This window comes from Rhincodon typus, chromosome 10 (assembly GCF_021869965.1).
Source record: "Rhincodon typus isolate 14 chromosome 10, sRhiTyp1.1, whole genome shotgun sequence".
Classification (NCBI taxonomy): Eukaryota; Metazoa; Chordata; class Chondrichthyes; order Orectolobiformes; family Rhincodontidae; genus Rhincodon; species Rhincodon typus.
This window is the reverse complement of record NC_063341.1, coordinates 44641298-44660067: the sequence shown is the minus strand read 5'-3', so window position 1 is coordinate 44660067 and position 18770 is coordinate 44641298. Positions and strand designations below refer to the sequence as shown.

Genomic DNA, 18770 nt, shown 5'->3' with positions numbered 1-18770 from the left:
GCGCGAGTGAGGGAGAGAGTGGGGGCGCGCGAGTGAGGGAGAGAGTGGGGGCGCGAGAGAGAGGGAGTGGGGGGGCATGAGAGAAAGAGTGTGTGGGGGCGCGAGAGAGAGTGTGTGGGGGCGCGAGAGTGAGAGTGTGGGGGCGCGAGAGAGTGGGGACAGGAGAGTGAGAGAATGGGTGCGGGAGAGAGGGCGTGAGAGAGTGGGGGCGGGTGGGCGAGACTTGGGGCCGGAGAGTGTGGGTGTGAGAGAGAGAGAGGGTGGGGGGGCGCAAGAGAGTGTGCGTGAGAGAGTAGGGGCGCGAGAGAGAGAGTCAGTGAGTGTGTGTGTGAGAGTGGGGGCGGGAGAGAGAGAGTCAGCGAGCGTGTGTGTGAGAGAGACCGTGGGGGGGGCGGGAGAGAGGGAGAGTGTGTGTGAGTGGCTGGGGAGAGACGACAAGTTTGTGAGTGTGTGCGAGTGAGAGCATGTGTGTATATGTCATTTAAAACCTTTTAACTGATTAAAGATTTAACAGCATCTCATGTTTATTTAATACATCCTCATCAGTGGCGTGGCCCTTTAATCTTTTACTTATAAATTCTGTGTCTGATACCACCTCTCTCATTAACACCTGAAGAAGAAGCGAAGCTCTGAAAGCCTGTGTTTTCAGATAAACCTGTTGGGCTATAACCTGGTGTTGTGTGACTTTTAACCTAGTACGGAGGTCCTCAGTGCTGCCTGGGAATGACAACCACAATTTTGTGTTCAAGTCTTTGGAGTTGAACACAGTCATCTGACTGGCGTGCAGGTTTTGGACAGGGGTAGACAATGTCAGAATTCACATGACACCAGGTTATTGCCCAAAAGCTTAAGCTTAAGTTTTCAGAGCGCTGCTCCTTCGTCGCTTTGCCTGACAAAGGAGCAGTGCTCTGAAAGTTTATAAATGCAAATAAACCTGTTGGACTATAACCTGGTGTCTTGTGACTTCTGACTTTGTGATAAAATGCTATTGACAGAGCCATGACTGACCCCTTTGCCTGCATTTTAATTGTATAATGTATTCCAAAATTGCCAGGGTGCTTTTCCACTTTCACTCTGGTTTTTATTTAATTATTTTTCCTCCCTTTCCTAAAATTATCTGAATTCATTACGTGAGAAATTGCATAATTTCTATTTGAATGGAGTGTTGCTCTATTGGTTTCCCTATAGTTGTTTGCAGGTGCAGGAAGATAATAAAGCAGTAGAATTGTGTCAAATATGAGAATTTGTAATTGTTAAATGTTAAACATAAGTTTGCTCTTTATTCATTGAAGGTGTAATTGTCATGTAATCCTGTCAGCATCTTGCAGAGAAACAATTGCTGCAAATGCTTTCCTTGTACAATTTCTGTGTGTTAATTGTTGAGAAACGCGCAAGGTATTTCACTATGCTTCATATTTGTAAAAATTCCTTTTTTTTTCTTTAGAGGTATCCAGGTAGAATGTGAAGGAATTTCCAAACATTGCATCAACATTGATGATTTTGTTTTAATCAAAAGTGAAGATGAGGATCAACCATATGTGGCTAAATTGCTAAAGTTAGTTGAGGATGGTAAGGACTGTTCTATATAACCTCATCATTGCTTCTGCTTTGAATGTTTATAGTGAACTGAAAGTTGTGTTGCATTACAGGAAATATGCATGATTTACACAAATATTAGTAATGTCGCAAATGATGGGTTCGTGAATTATCAATGTATGTTTGTTGCCTTTGGCTATCTAAATCCATATTGGAGCACTGTCCTTGCTTTTTACTGTGGTCAACCAAGAGCTGTGTGTAGCTATACCAGGAAAGATTCCATTTAGAGCACAAGCAAAAGAATGTCTGTGCAAATAAGAATTCAACTTTGGATTGTGCTGAAGATCAGTTAATTTGAACTCTGTACAGTCTGATCCCTCTATTTTTGAAGCATGCCTGTTTGTTTTCCATATCACTTTTAATTTTTGCTGGCTTATCTTTTCTCCCCAGGTACCCAACAACATCCCACCAAGACTGCAGTGGTTCAGTGGTTTACTCGTATTGAGGAAATACCAAAACCAAAACAGAAACTGTTGGGAAGAGAGGCCCACCCTAGGGAGGTCTTCTTGTATGAAGTCCCTAATTGTGACGATTGTATCAGTGCAGAGACCCTGATTAAGACTGTAAAAGTAAGGCTTGAGTATGGTAACCTAATCGAGGCTGACATTTTAAATACAGTGTCACGTTGTCAGACATGCTGGGCTTTTGGATATAGTATTTACTCCAGGTATCATTGTCTTTATCCACGGCATTATATAAGTTTATATCGTTGCTGCTTCAGGCTCTTGTGGTGCAATGGTAATGCCCCTATGTCTGACCCAGAAAGCTCAGCACATCTGAACAAGTTGATTTTTAAAAAATTATGTCATTGCTGCTTGTGGGATCTTGCTGTTCATGAACTATCTGCCTGTTATATACTTGTGACTATTATGTGTGCTGAACGTTATCAATATGCTTTATTATGGAATATATATCTTGTAAGGCAGAAGAAATGTCATGAAAGCTTTTGGAAACTGAAACTAGAATTGAACGATTCCTTGAACAATTTTGTTCACTGGTATAATCATGGACTGTCAGTACAGATATGGTAGATATATAGATCGTAGAATCCCTACAGTGTAGAAACAGGCCGTATGGCCCCAACAAGTCCGCACTGAACCTCGAGCATTCCACCCAGACCTATCCCCCTGTAACCCACCCTGATCACGATGGGCAATTTAGCATGGCCAATCCACCCAACCTGCACATCTTTGGACCGTGGGAGGAAACCGGAGCGCCCGGAGGAAACCCACGCAGACACGAGGAGAATGTGCAAGCTCCACACAGACAGTCACCCAAGGGTGGTGGAAAAGGTTCAGACCATTCAGTTAAGGATATTCAATTAAAAGTAGCCCAGATTGCTATCCTGATCATTCTTCCCATTATTTTCAGTTTTATAAAGATGAAAGGGAAACTTCTTAGTTTTGATTAACTATTTCTCTTGTTCGTTGTTGCAGCTTGGTCAATAGTTCTGTGAGTAGGCTAAATTCTGCATGCTGGAGAAGTGGAAGAATGAAGTACAGGATTTCTACAGATTTCACTCTGCTATTATTGTATATTGAAAATAGAACTGAGCTATCTTCACGTTATTGCAGTCTAAGCAGGAAGGATTGGTAGCACTGCCATCTGCATTACTCTGTTAGGTTGTAATAAAGACGTAGCTTGGACCAGAACTTATTTTCTTTTTGGGATACATTTATTACCTATTGCTAGATGCCCTGAAAAGTAATAAAATTGCCTTGTAATGCAAGCCTGATCAAATAAGAATGGCAAAGGTTCCATCCCTGATGACATGAGTGAAGTGAATGGATTTTAGACAAATTAGCAGTTTTTATGGTAATTTTAATCCACAAATTAGAAGATTTGTGTTTTAATTTAATTTCATTTAATTTCACGTGAAGTGATCATCAGCAACCTTTGAGAAGCCATGCAAAATTATTTTCTTTTCTCCAATCACTTTCTTTACAAGCTGTGTTTAGAATTTTCTCAATGATTTGAAAATTGGATTAATTAATCCTGAAGTGACATGGGGAGGTTATGGCCTAGTGGTATTATCGCTAGACTAATAATCCAAAATCCCCAGGTAATGTACTGGAGACCTGGATTTGAATCCTGCTATGGGAGGTGGTGGAATTTGAATTTAATAAAAATCTGGAATTAAGAGAATAATGATAACTATGATGCCATTGTTGATTGTCAGGAAAAACTCATCTGGTTCACTGACGTCCTTTAAGGAAGGAAACAGTCATCCTTACCTGGTCTGGCCTACATGTGACTCCAGACCTATGGCAATGTGATTGACTCTTAATTGGCCTCTGGATAATTAGGGATGGGCAACAAATGCTGGCCTATTCAATAATGCCCACATCTTGTGAGTTCATTTTAAAAAAACTGCTTTTGTTTTTGTTTCTAAGTCTTAATGAAGCACGATACAAATTTGGAATGAATTTATTACTTTTCACCTACATGTTTGGTATCGTAAAAAGTGGCCCATTCTTGATTTCTGATCTGCTCTGGAGCTCCCTTCAGTATTGAGTTTAAGGTATTAAATTATAAATCTCTGTCATGGCTGGCCTCTTTTTGGAAATGTGAACATTCTGTGAGCTCCGTGCACTTGGAATTTCAAAGTGTCTTGAAACGGGTGAATAAGGAGCAATAAAATCATGCTTTCCTAGCATCTATGCAGTGATGTGACCGTTTGAAGATGTTGTGTATCTGTAGAGGCCCCAAGGAGGTGGAGTGGGTATGGATGCATTTAGGCATCAAAAGATAAATCAGTGCTGTTAGACACTTAGTTGTGGTCAAGTAAAATGTGGTTTTAGCTATAATCTATGCAGTCAGTTTGGGAATTGCTTAATGTAGAATTATAAACATGATTGTGCAAGACAGGTACATTTGAGAATGCAAACGAATCCATTCTTTTTGTAAAGAGTTAATCTGCAAAATTGTTCAGAAAATTGAAAGTGGAAATTGTGCAGCGCAAGGACAGGTGAAAAATGAAGAACATGAATTTGAGGCATTGATCTAGAAATTCAGTTGCACCTTTCCTCAAACTGACTGGCCTGTTGATATGTGGTCAATGTGGTCAGCAGGCTGTGTTCACATTTCCAGTGGAAATCAGCTATTTGCCATGTTGTATTAGATTGGCACCTGTGCATCTTGCAGACTCTGAGAATGGAGCCAAATGGACAATATTCAGGTACCTTGGACCTGACCATTCAAAACAGCACATTACATTCATTTTTTTGGGCACTGAACTGAAAACATTATGAATCCAAGTTTTAAAAATTTAGTTCTTTTGAATTGAAAATCTCATATAGATCTGAGCTGGTAATGTCCAGTTTGTTTTTGCTAAAAACCCATACTTGGTCTTGCTACAGTTGGTCATTGGTACTAAATATTCATAAACAGCATTGAAAAATGTTTTACACAAGTTCTAACCCTTCTTTATAACATCTAAACTTCTTATTTTAGGTTTTCCAGATTGATCCCGAGGAACCATTTCCTTCCATTGAAGCTGGTGATGATGACTCTCTGTTTGTTAAATTAAACTGGGATGGAAAAAGTTTTAATGTGCTACCTAAAAATACCTTTTCCGTAAAGAAAACTAATAATCACCATAAAAATTTGGATTCATTACCCCGGAGGGTACAGAAGGTGTCTCGTCAGAATTCTGTTCCAAAGCAGCATGCTGTTGTTGGGGACTGGTGTGACTCAGAGGTTTACAGTATTGTCAGTGGAGATGGAACATTAAGCAGAAATGTTATTAACCACAATTCCAAACATGGTGCTTCCAGAGTGAATGAGGGAAAATCTAATTGCTCTGGTCAGAAAAATTGCAATGATAGGAAGCGGAGTACAGAAATCACAAATGTGGAGAGCAGCAGTTCAAAAGTTAGGAGGAAGCTTTCTCTTTCTGGTAAGTGAGTGGCTCAGTTTGCACCTAATTTTTGATGTGCTTTGTGCATCAAGAATGCATAATGCCTAGAGGAAATATACTGAAATAGAATGGATAATTACTTTGGAGGGGATGCTGAATTCTGAACTTAAAATATATCACAGGCTGTAGGCAATCATGATATTGAGGCCTTGAGATTTCTCTTTTTAAACTAGGGATTCTCCCTGTTATAGGATTTCAGTTGCTGTTTTGCACACATGGAGGCTGTAGTTGTGATTTCAATCTTGTCATCACATCTGTTTGATGATAGGCAAGGAACAGAGGTAGTCCATTTAGCCCCTCAAGACTGTTCCAACCATTCAGTGAGATCATGGCTGATCTGTGTCCCAACTCTATATACTTGCCTTTGGCAATACCTTTGCTTAACAAAAAAAACGATCTCAGATTTAAAATTAACAATTGATCCAGCATCACCTGTCATTTGTGGAAGAGAACATGTAACCTGTATACTGATTTTGTAAAATACTCAATGCAGCTGTATCAAACTAAAATACAGGGACACTTATAGACTTTCTGGACTGCCTGTATGTAATCCCAGCAGGCATGGTTATGGAACTCTTTGTGGACAGCTGCGAGACATGGGTGCTAAATTTTCCCCTCATCTTATAAATTTTCACCTTATTTATGAAGGCCATTCAAACATTGGGACATGTTATCTTAGTAGTTGTGCCTGCTGATTCTAGATGCAGAATCGGCTTAGTTTCGTTGAGGCTTTTTAACTGGCGACAGTGCTGCAGAAAACATTTTATTTTTCTTGATTTAGAATGCCCTTTATGTACTTAGGTATTTGTGATTCTTGACTTAATGATTTAAAAATACTTCTTTCCATTTGCAGATTTTAATGAGAGTAAGCTAAGAAATATTTTATCAGAATTGTTAGATGAGGATGGTGATGGGGATACTTTTTCTGCAAAAGTGTCTCAGCTGATGGAATCTGCGACTATGAAAGACACAGAAGATTTAACTGGCATTTCAGATGATGCTTTTTCACCCAGTAAGAAGTTGCAAGATGAGTCACCTAGAAATTATACCATCTGTCCTGTTAAACTGATTGAAGACGAGGTGAACAATAAATTTCCCACTTTGAACTTGACACCTATTCACGTCAATCCAAAAATTAAGCAACAAGTCTTTTCAAGCCAGTGCCGAAAGAATGGCGAAATAACTGATTTTCAGAAGTAAGTTGAGCAATGTTTTAACCTTTTCAGTGGCACACTTTTCATTTCTTAGGTAGAGGAGGGGAAAAATAGTTTATTGCTACATTGATATGCCAGCTTATGAAGCATATAGTATGATAATGAAAACTGAAAATGCTGGAAATCAGGCAGCATAGAGGAGAGACTATTAATGTTTCAGATCAATGAACTCTTATAACAGGGAGAAAGTTAGAAATGCAATTTCTTTTGAGATATGAGAGGCAGAGAAACTACATTCAATTTTGTGGAATGAAGTGGATAGATGAAAAGAGAATGGAGAGGTAGAAAATAGTTGCAACCAGTAATTTCGACAGCGTGTCTTTAAGTCCCAGAGGTAGGTGAATTAAGCACTAAGTAGAAGGAAGTAAATGATCAGATATGCTATATGTAGAACCAATAATTCAGAATGGTTATAGACAGTACGGGTTCAGTGATGTCCACATCCCGCAAGTGATTAAAATAAGAGTATTTGATCAACTGGCACATTCCTGGTCCCATTGGTGTCAGTTAATAAAATGTTTGCTGGACTTAGCAGGTCTGGTGGCAACTGCCTCAAAGCCAACTTTGCATCCAATTTGTACTTTCTCTTGTTATGGCAGTGGTCACTTTCCTGTATTAATCAAGCTATTTTTTAAAAAGCACAGAGGGTGTAGTATTGGAATGGCTTCAACCACCATTCAAGCCATGGCTAGATACCTGTAGAGTTTTAGTTATTGTCTTAGAAAAAGTATTTGAATTTTACTGTAGAGAAACATGTTGCCAAAGCTTTTCTTCTTGCACTCATCAGGACTAATGCAAGAATGGCAAATTTCAAACAGTCAACACAATCTACGCTACTGGACAAAAATGATGCTGATTCGTTGACAAGTCAGCTGTGATTAGCTCAGGCATTGCCACGAATAAAGCAATGAGGAATTACAGGCTGCCTAAGCAACTGAGGAAAATGCGCCAGCTCCCCCCACACTCCACATAATCATCTAAGTTAAAACATGATTTACCAGGATGCTGCCTGGACTGGAGGGCAGATCTTATGAGGAAAGGTTGAGGGCATTTCTCACTGGAGCGAAGAAGATGAGAGGTGACTTGATAGAGGTGTACAAGATGATGAGAGGCATAGATAGAGTGGATAGCTGGAGACTTTTTCCCAGGGCGGGAATGAATGTTACGAGGGAACATAATTTTAAGATGGTTGGAGGAAGGTATAGGGGAGATGTCAAAGCTAGGTTCTTTACACAGAGAGTGGTGGGTGCGTGGAATGCGCTGCCGGCGGTGGTAGTGGAATCATACATTAGGGACATTCAAGCGACTTTTGCATAGGCACATGGATGATAGTAAAATGTAGGGTATGCAGGTTAGCTTTGATCTTAGAGTAGGATAATAGGTCAGCACAACATCATGGGCTGAAGGGCCTGTACTGTGCTGTACTTTCTATTTCTATGTGGAAGATATTGTCATGCAGCCTTCTCTCTATAGCCTGGAAAATACCAAGCATTCTGAGATTCCTTCTTGATGGTAGAGAAGTAATTCCAAGAAATATGACTCCTAACACCTGACCTACATTCCTCCTGAGTGCAGCAGTTATGCCATGAAGCCTGGATGTCTCTAGGCAATCTAATTACAAGCACGGGAGAATCAAAATGTTTATGTTAACTTCATATGTGTGCATGTACAATGTATGCACGTTACCTAGATTTAAGAACCCAGAAACAAACCATCTCTCCTAAATGGTCCAAGTCGGTGTTGATACTTCATATGAGCCTCCTCCTGCCTCGACTTCATGATCCCAACTTCCATGTCCTTCTGTCCCTTTCTCCCTGGGTACTTAATTAGCCTTCTTTAATGTATTTTATGCCATTCTCCTCAATTATTTCCAGAGACAGAAATTTTCTGTATGTAAAATGGTTACTAAAATATGTATGTAAATGTACTTTCTGGGCAAGTTTTGGAAGAAACCTCTATCTACGACCATGTATGTTCAAGACCATAAAATGTAGGAGCAGATTTGGCTATTTGGTCCATCGAGTCTGCTCTGCCATTTGATCAAGGCTGATCTGTTTCTCAACTGCATTCTCCTGCCTACCCTGGATCCCTTTACTAGTCAAAAACCTGTCTATCTCTATCTTAAATACACGCAATGACTTGGCTTCTACAGTCATCTGTGACAATGAATTCCACAGATTAACCACTCTCTGGCTGAAGAAATTTCCCCCTTATCTCAGTTCTGAAGGGTCACACCTTCACTCTGAGGCTATGCCCTTGAGTTCCAGTCTCTCCCACCAGTGGAAATATCTTCTCCATGTCCACTCTATCCAGGCCTCTCATTATTCTGTAAGATTCAAGGAGAGATCTTCCCTGCCTTTCAGCTCCACTGAGAACAAACCCAAAGTCCTCAACCACACCTTGTATAACGAGCACTTCATCCATGGAATCATTCCTATAAACCACCTCTGGACCTTCTCCAATGCTAGCACATCCTTCCTTAGATATAGCGCCTAGAACTGCTCAGATTATTCCAAATGCGGTCTGACCGGAGTCTTCTCCAGCCTCAGCAGTACATTTCTGCTCTTGTATTCTAGCCTTCTTGAAAGGAATGCTAACATTGCATTTTCTTTCCTAACTGCAACTGCACCTTAAGAGAATCTGAACTAGAACTCCTAAGTCCCTTTGTACTTCAGATTTCTGAAGTCTTTCCCCATTCAGAGAATGTTCTATGCCTCTATTCTTGCCAAAGTACATAACCTCACATTGTATTCTATCTGCCACTTCTTTGCCGGCTCGTCTACCTTGTCCAAGTCCTTCTGCACCCTCTCCACTTTCTCCTCCTATCTTAAATAATAGATAACAAGGTGTGGAGCTGGAGGATCACAGCAGGCCAGGCAGCATCAAGGGAACAGGAAAGCTGACATTTCAGGTCAGGACCATTCTTCATTTCTGACTCCTGATTCTGATTCGGGTCCCGACCTGAAATGTCAGCTTTCCAGTTCCTCTGGCCTGCCGTGTTCCTCCAGCTCTACACTTTGTTATCTCTATCTCCAGCATCCTCAGTTCTTGCTATCCCTCCTCCTATTTTTTTGTCACTGGCAAACTTAGTAACAATGCCCTTAGTTCCTTCGTCCACATCATTAATGAATAACATGAATAGTTGTGGTCCCAACACTGACCCCTGTGGAACTCAACTAGTCACTGGCTGCCATCCTAAAAAAGACCCCTTTTATCCCTACTCTCTGCTTTCTGCCAGTCAGCCAATCCTCTATCCATGCCAGTACCTTACCCCTAACCTGTGGGCTCTTATCTAGTTTAGCAGCCTACTGTGCAGCATTTTGTCAAACATCTTCTGGAAATTCAAATAGATCAGTATTAAGTTAAAGGTTTAAGGAAAGCTTTGGTACAAAACCTATCCCATCTTTTTTTTTTAATTGGCCTTGTGTAATTGCCCACACTTTTTGATGAATTGAGCAGTTTCTAATTTGTCTAATTTAATCATTTTAGGCCAAAGAGAAAGGAAAATGAAAGTAAGATAGAGAATATCACTGAGACTCCAAGGTCTCGAAGAAAGTCTGCACAGAGCTGTTTAGCTGTTCTGAAACAGTACTTAAAGTAAGGTTTTGCCATTATTAATATTGTTTCTTTTTCTCCTTTCATGCAAAGGAATCTCTGGTTTTATGCTGCACACAGTTGGTAGAAACTGTGGTGTCTTGTATTTTGGATTGAAGTTCATTTTTCAAGTTTTAATAAATTGCATTACATTGTGATTCATTTCTTTTATTATACAGTCATAGTATTAAAGCCAGTTGTTTGATTGTGAATGCCTGAAATTTAAATGTCATGACAGTCTTTCATTATGAATTAAGAGATTGTACTAGTAATCAGTTTTAATGAGGAAGGCCCATAATGTAGAACAACATACATGAATGGAAGTGGGGAAGGTGATGCCTTGGGTGAGAGGAGTTTGTCTTGTGAAAATTTATGCTTTCAATTTTTATCACTTTTTCTGCATGTTTACATAAATCTTTGCATTCAAAATCTTACACTCTCATATTAATTGTAGTAATGCTTCTAGATGAATTTTTGCAGCTGTAAAATTCTGTTTATAGTTTTTTGTTCTTCTCTAATTATCTAACTCTGTGCTGAAGATATTGATGAAACGTATGATGTGCATTTCTGCAGCTCTCTGGTACCCAGCAATATGTCCATCCTTTAAATTCAGATGTTGAGTGTCAGTATCTGTTTACTAACTCAGCACAGGCCATAATAAAAACATAGTCTGTATATCTCCATATATCATCATATACAGCGCATTTATCCAGTTAGCATTTGAAGGTACACTTGCTCTTAATTTAAAACTCGTGCTGACTGAAATAAATTCCTTTATACTTATCAATTTTTAACTACCCAACACTAATGTAAACTTTGTTGTGGTTTGATTCCTACACTATTATTTCTAAGCATAAATCTTGACTTTAATTAAGAAATGATCAGGATAACGAAGTGTCTGATGAAAATGAATTCCTTCCTGACCAAGAAGAAAGGAGTGAAAACAGCAGTGAGAATGAGGAGGCAGAGGATGGTGTACAGTACAGTAAGAAATCAACAAAGAGGGTTGTTTCTAAAACACCGAATGCCACAGCAAAGAAGTCGAGAAAAACTCCAAGCAAAATGGTATGTCAGTAGTGAAAATCCTTGATACTAGCAGACAACAGCAAATTTATTTTGTCTATAGTGGTATTATTTGCAAACCAATTAAGTAAGGCTTCAAGGCTGTAAGAAATATTATCAGGGGTTTTGCCCCTCGAGCCTGCTCCACCATTCAATAGGATCATGGCTTTTCCAACAATAGATGTTCAGCTAATTGGCCGATAGTGACCCACTTTTTGCCTCCCGCCATTTTTGAAAAGCGGTGCAATGTTGGCAGTTTCCAATGCTCTCGGAATGCTCTAGAATCGAAGGATTTTTGGAAAACAGGAACCAATGCATCCACTATCTCTGTTAGCTACTTCTTTTAGGATCCTAGGAGCCAGCCATCAGGGCCAGGGGATTTTTCTGTGTTTACCCCCATTATTTTGTCTAATACTATTTCTCTGGTGATGGTGATGGTACTCAATTCCTCCCCCATACTCTTTAGTATTAATGGGACGTTCGAAGTATCTTCCACTGTAAAGCCTGTTGCAAATGTTTGTTTAACTCCTCTGCCATTTCTTTGTTCCCCATAACTGTCTTCCCAGATTTATTTTCTAAGGGGCCTATGTTCACTTTGACCTGTCTGTTCCTTCTTATGTTCAAAGAAGCTCGTATTGTCAGTTTTTATATTCCTCGTTAGATTGTCCTCGTAGTTTATTTTCTCTGTCTTTATTATCTTTTTAGCCCTCCTTTACTGGATTTAGAATTTATCTCAGTCTTCAGGAGTATCGCTGACTTTTGCCCCTTTATATGTGTTCTTTCCTTCAACTTAATAATCTCCTTCAGTTACTTGGTTAGTCATGGGTGGTTTATCCCTCTCTTAGAATTTTTCCTCTTTACTGGGATGTGAGTTTACTGAGAGTCACTTCTTTAAATGTCTACCACTGCTTGCTTACACTCATTACTGCTTATCTGTCCGCCCAATTAACTTTATCTTCATTTCATTGTAACTGCCTTTGTTTAAGTTAAACACTGTTGTTTCTGACCCACATTTTTCACTCTCGAACTGAATATTAAAATCTATCATGTTATAGTCTCTGCTTCTTAGGGGATCTTTAACTCTTAAGGTCATTTATTAAACCTGATTCAGTATCCATTACCAGGTCCAGCATAGCCTGTTTTCCGGTTGGCTTCATGAAACATTGCTCCAGTAAACTATCCGTAATAAATTCTGTGAATTTGTTGTCGTAGCTACCCGTTCCAATTTGATTACCCAGTCAATGTGAAGATTAAACTCACCTATAATTAATGCTCTATTCTTTTCATGTGCTCCTACTATTTATTCATTTATAGCCTTTCCCACAGATCAGCTACTGTTTGAGGTTTGTACATTACTACCAGTGTCTTCTTTCTCTTCTTGTTTTTTAACCTCTGCCACAATGGACTCGACATCATCCAAGATTAGACAATCTTCCACAACTGTCATAATTTCAACTCCGAGTAACAGTGCTACCCCACCAAATTTTCTATCCCTCCATCTTTCTGAAAGGTCAAATATCCTTGAATGCTAAATTCCCACTTTTGATCTTCTTGTAACCATGTTTCCATAATGGCTATGAGATTATATTCACCATCTTCTCAAGGACAACGAAGGAAAGGCAATAAATGCTGGTCCAGTCAATGACACCCATGTTCCATGAGTGAATAAAACAGAATTTAAGTTCGCTATCCGTTTGTTCACCTTATTCCAAATACTTTGTGTGAAGCCTTTAATTTGCTTTTAAACACTTATGGAACATACGCATTGCCGGCTGGCCAGTATTTATTGCCTATTCCTAGTTTCCATTGAAAAGATGGTGGTGAGCTGCCGCCTTAACCGCTGCAGTCCTCATGCTCTAGGTTGACCCACAAAGCAGTGGGTGATGGAGGGTGTGCATGCTTGTGGATGTGGTGCCAATCAAGCAGACCACTTTGTCATGGATGCTGTCAAACTTGTTGAGTGTTGGAGCTGCATTGATCCAAGTACAGAGTGAGTATTTCATCACACATTTGACTTGGGCATTGTAGATAGTGAACAGACTTTGGGGCGTCAGGAGGTGAGTTACTTGTCACAGAATTCCTAGCCTCTGGCCTGCCCTTGTAGCCGCATGTGGTGAGTGAAGTTGAGTTTCTGGTCAGTGATAACCCCCAGGATGTTGATAGGGGATTCAACGATGGTTATGCCATTGAATGTCAAGGTGTGCTGGTTAGATTGTCTCTTAATGGAGATGATTATAGCCGAGCATTTGTTTGCCATGAATGTTACTTGCCACTTGTCAGCCCAAGCCTGAATATTAAGCAGATCTTGTTAAGTTCGAACAAAGACTGCTTCAGTATCTGAAGAGTCGTGAACGGTGCTGAACATTGTGACCTTCTGACTTTATGTTGGAGGGAAGGTCATTGATGAAGCAACTGAAGATGGTTGGGCCGAGGACACCACCCTAAGGAACTCCTCCTGAGCTGTCCTGGAGCTGAGATGACTAACCGCCAACAACGACAGCCAACTTCCTATCTGTTAAGTATGACTCCAACCAGCAGAGAGTTTGCCCCCTGATAACCATTGATTCCAGTTTTGTTAGGGCTCCTTGATGCCACATTCACCTCTGGAATTCGACTCTTTTGTCCATGTTTGAACCAAGGCTGTAATGAGATTAGGAACTGAGTGGTCCTGGCGGAACCCAAATTGGGCAGCATTAAGCAGATGCTCTTTGAAAGCACTGTTGATGACACCTTAAATCATTGAGAGTAGACTCATGAAGCAGTAACTGGTCAGGTTGGATTTGTTCTGCTTTTTATGTACAGGACATACCTGGGAAAATGTCTACATTGTCAGGTAGATGCAACTGTTATAACTGCGCTGGAACAACTTGGCTAGGGGAGCAGCAGCAAGTGCTGGAGCACAGGTTTTCAATACTATTTCTGGAATGTTGTTAGGGCCAATACCCTTTGCAGTATCTAGTGTCTCCAACCGTTTCTTGATACTACATAGAATGAATCAAAATGACTGAAGACTGGTATCTGTAATGCTGGCGACCACTGGAGGACACCGAGACGGATCGTCCACCCAGCACTTCTGGCTGAAGATTGCTTAGAATGCTTCAATCTTGTATTTTGCTTTGATGTGTTGAGCACTTCCATCATTGAGGATGGGGATATTTGTGGAGCCCCTTCCTCCACTAAGTCTTCTGTTATCGAATTTCCCAACAGTTGATGTCGTGACTACATGTTAAATCCACAGAATAATCTTTTTAAAACTCAGAACTTAAACTAAAGGCTTAGCACAGTGTAACTTGTAATATGACAGTCACACATTTTGTCCCTTGCTTTTATTTTCTGATAACAATCAACCCATCACTAACTTGCAATACTATCTTCTCCTTTACCTTTGATTTTCTAATTTTCGAAGCAACTGAACACCTATCTCAGCAGACAATTTACCTCGACTCTGGTATAATTCAATGGAGCCCATTCGAGCAGAACAGCTCCCTCCTTCCCTGCTACTGATGCCAATGTCAACCCATTTGTCCCACACCAATCTTTGAGCCACGTGTTTACATCTATAATTACTTGTGGCTTGGGTAGTAATCCAAACTTTTATTGCTTTATTCTAATTTTTGCTTTTTAATTTAGCCATTCACAGATCATATTCCCTCAGCAGAACCTCTTTCCTCTTTCTATCTATATCGTTGGTATCTACATGGACCACAATGGCCAGATTGTTCCCCTCCCACTTTAAGTTCCTCTGCAGCCCAGATGAGATATCTTGAAACCAGGTACCAGGTAGACAAAACAGCCTTTGGGACTTTCTTTCCAGGCCACGGAGAACGGTGTCTATTCCCCTAACAATACTATCCCCAATAACAACTGCATTTCTTTAAAACTCTTTAAAACATTTTTCCTCCTTACCTCAAATTATTTGGGGATAGGTGACATTATTGTCTATATTTGCAATGCAGTAGTTGGAATATAAAATGTGTTTGACATTGATCAAGTTGGTAGCTATGCAGTAGATTTTTGACCACAATATCTGTAAAAGTCTTTTATTCAAAGTGTATGATTTATATTTTTGTTTTAAATTATATTCAGCCTGTGTCACAGTCTCTAAGGACACCCTACTATCCTACTCCTAGTATTCCTCTGAGGAGCCAGCAGGCTAAAACACCTGGGAGCATATTGGAAGAGGCCAGAGCAAGGTACTAAGTGCAAGGATATTTGCTGAAACACATTGTGGGTTAAGGTCTGCTCTAAAAATAGAATCTGGTTAAGTTTAAATAGTTAAGAATCTTAAAAATGAGCTGTCAAAGGTATTTTTACTATCAGTTAATCACTTTCAGAATAATAAATGTACGCAGTTTTGTCGTGACTACATGTTAAATCCACAGAATAATCTTTTTAAAACTCAGAACTTAAACTGAAGGCTTAGCACAGTGTAACTTGTTATTGTGTAATTTAGTGTCTTCCTATGACTGATGAGTTTCTAACACTATTATATTCTAAATGTATTTCCACAAATATTAATCATTTTGAAGAGATCGTGTTATCAAGGAGTTAAAAAGACTTATTAACAGTCATTGTTATAAAAAATGGAAATTGTGAGACTTGTTGTGTTGGGATTTTTCATTGTCTTTTCCCAGAAACTAAATTTAATGTTCTGTATTATTTAGGTAAGTGGAGAGAGGGTTAGTTTTTTAAGATGATCAGGTTATTCGAGCATAATGAAAGAAAAAGTGGCTTGCCAGTTACAAACGCTTGGCTTCTTTTTGCATTGACTCCTTATGAGCATTATTATGTGAAGTGTGATTCCAAAGTTTTTCTGACTTGCCTATTTTACTTTCCTAAGATTGCATGTGTCTGCATTACCAGAGTCTTTACCCTGCAGAGAGCAAGAATTTCAAGACATCTATAACTTTGTGGAGAGTAAAGTGATTGATGGTACTGGAGGGTATGAAACATTTCCTCTTGTTGAAAGTGTCTATTCAGTATATTTTTGATGCATTGTGTTAATGAATAGGTTGCTTTCCTCTTTGGCAATGCATTTTGAATATTCTACTCATTTAAAGATTGATAGAAAAGAGGATGACTGCCCTCCTAGGAGGAAATTTACTGGGTGAGAGGTGAAGCTGGAATGAATCTCTTCTTTTATTCTCGACCAACTTGCTGTCTTTTTAAAATGGGATTGATATATGATTGGGAAGGAACCGTTTCCAATTATGCACATGGGAAAAGAAAGACAACCTAAATTAGAAAATTTGAAAAAGGATTAATGGAAAAACATACAGAATAAGCCAAGGTAGTTACTGGTGTTTTAAACAGAAACCTAGAAACTTGGAGCGAAACTCGGGCGTTCGGCCCTTCAGGTCAATTGAGTCATTCACTATGATCATGGCTGATATTCTATCTCAGTGCCATATTCTTGCTTTCTTCACATAACCCCAATGCCTTTCAAATTTAGAAAGATTATCTATATCCCATTCTTAAATATGTTCAATGACTTGCCTTCTGTAGTAGAGAACTCATTAGGTTCCATGGCAGATGGTAGAATTTGAATTCAATAAATATCTGGAATTAAGAATTTACTGATGACTGTGAATCCATTGTTGATTGCTGGAAAACCCATCTGGTTCACTAATGTCCTTTAGGGAAGGAAGCTGCTATCCTTACCTGGTCTGGCCTACATGTGACTCCAGACCCACAGCAATGTGGTTGACTCTTAACTGCCCTCTGGGCAATTAGGGATGGGCAACAAATGCTGCCTAGTCAGCGATGCCCTCAGTCTGTGAATGAATAAAGAAAAAAGAAGGTTTACTACCCTTTGAGTGAAGAATTTTTTCCTCATCGCATTGCTAAATGGCCTACCCTGTATTCTGAGACTGTGACTCCTAGTTCTAGATAGCAGTCAATATGAGGCTTCTTCAATAATCTGTAATGGTTATGTGCCAGTTATATTAACCGTGACATTGTTTGACTGCAACCAGTCCGGAGCTAGAGATGACCATGTGTTTCATGGCTGAAGAAAGTAAATGTATTGACCTGAATTTTGCATTGTAATGATGTCAAAATCATCCGTTTTTGTTGTCACTGTTTTCTCACTCCCACAAGAGTGCATTGTTCAACAGTGAAAATCACTTGAATTGACATGAACCTCCACTTTTTCACAAATAGGGATTATGCAGGAAACCATAGACTGGTGAGACTCATATGAGTGGTTGGGAAGCTATTGAAGAGAATTATTAAGGATAGGATTTACGCGCATTTGTAAAAGCATGGCATAATTACTAACTTAGTGATTTGATTGAATTTTTTGAGGAGGTGACAAAGGTAATTGATGAGGGTAGAGCAGTGGATGTTGTTTACATGGATTTTATTAAGGCTTTTGACAATGTCCCTCATGGTAGGTTCACTCAGAAGATTAAGATGCATGGGATGCAAGGTGACTTGATGGTGTGGACTAAGATTGGCTTGTCCATGGAAGGCAGAGGATGGTGGTGGAAGGGTGTTTTTCTGGATGGAGGTCTGTGACTTGTGGTGTTCTGCAACTATTTGTACTGGGACCTCTGCTGTTTGTATTATATAAATAGAAATGACTTGGATGTAAATGTAGATGGGTGGATTAGTAAGTTTGCAGATGATACAAGGATCAAGGAGTTGTGGATAGTGTAGAAGGTTGTCAAAGGATACAGTGAGATATAGGTCAGTTGTGGTTATGGGCGGAGTTTAATCCGGATAAGAGTGAAGTGCTGCACTTTGGGAGATCAAATGTTAAGGAAAAGCGTACAGTTGATGGTAGGACCCTGAACAGCATTGATGTACAGAGGGATCTTGGGGTTCAAGTCCATAGCTCCCTGAAAGTGGCCGCGCAAATAGATAGGTAAAAAAGGTGTATGGCATGCTTGCTTTTATTTGTCAGGGAATTGAGTACAAGAGTCAGGATTCATGTTGCAGCTTTATAAGACTTTGGTTAGGCCACACTTAAAGTATTGTGTTCAATTCTGGTTGCCACATCACAGGAAATGTGGAGGTTCTGGAGAGGATGCAGAAGAGGTTTACCAGGATGTTGCCTGGACTAGAGGGTATGAGCTATACGGAGAGGCTAGAAAAACTCAGATTGTTTTCTCTAGAGTGGCGGAGGCTGAGGAGAAACTTGATAGAAGTCTATAAAATTATGAGATGCATAAATAGGGTTGATGGTCAAAATCTTTTTCCCCCATAGAGTTGAAATGTAATTAAGGTGAGAGGGTGGAATTTCAAAGGAGATGTGAGGGGCAAGTTTTTTTTACACGGAGAGTGGTAGGAGTCTGAAGCACACTGCCAGGGGTGGTGGTGGAGGCAGATATGATAAGGGGTGTTTAAGGCCCTTTCAGGTAAGCACATGAATATGCAAGGAA

General features: G+C 39.8%; 1 protein-coding gene across 1 annotated transcript in view; it reads left to right on the top strand.

Moving 5' to 3' along the window:
- Positions 1-174: 174 nt before the first annotated feature.
- Positions 175-18770, top strand: part of orc1 (origin recognition complex, subunit 1) — a 28071-nt gene continuing 9475 nt past the window's right edge. The window contains exons 1-9 of the mRNA XM_048602099.1: positions 175-194; positions 1445-1569; positions 1987-2165; positions 5050-5494; positions 6369-6711; positions 10219-10326; positions 11199-11388; positions 15472-15578; positions 16226-16327. Of these exons, the coding sequence (XP_048458056.1) occupies positions 175-194; positions 1445-1569; positions 1987-2165; positions 5050-5494; positions 6369-6711; positions 10219-10326; positions 11199-11388; positions 15472-15578; positions 16226-16327 (1619 nt within the window). The remainder of the gene's footprint in view (positions 195-1444; positions 1570-1986; positions 2166-5049; positions 5495-6368; positions 6712-10218; positions 10327-11198; positions 11389-15471; positions 15579-16225; positions 16328-18770) is intronic.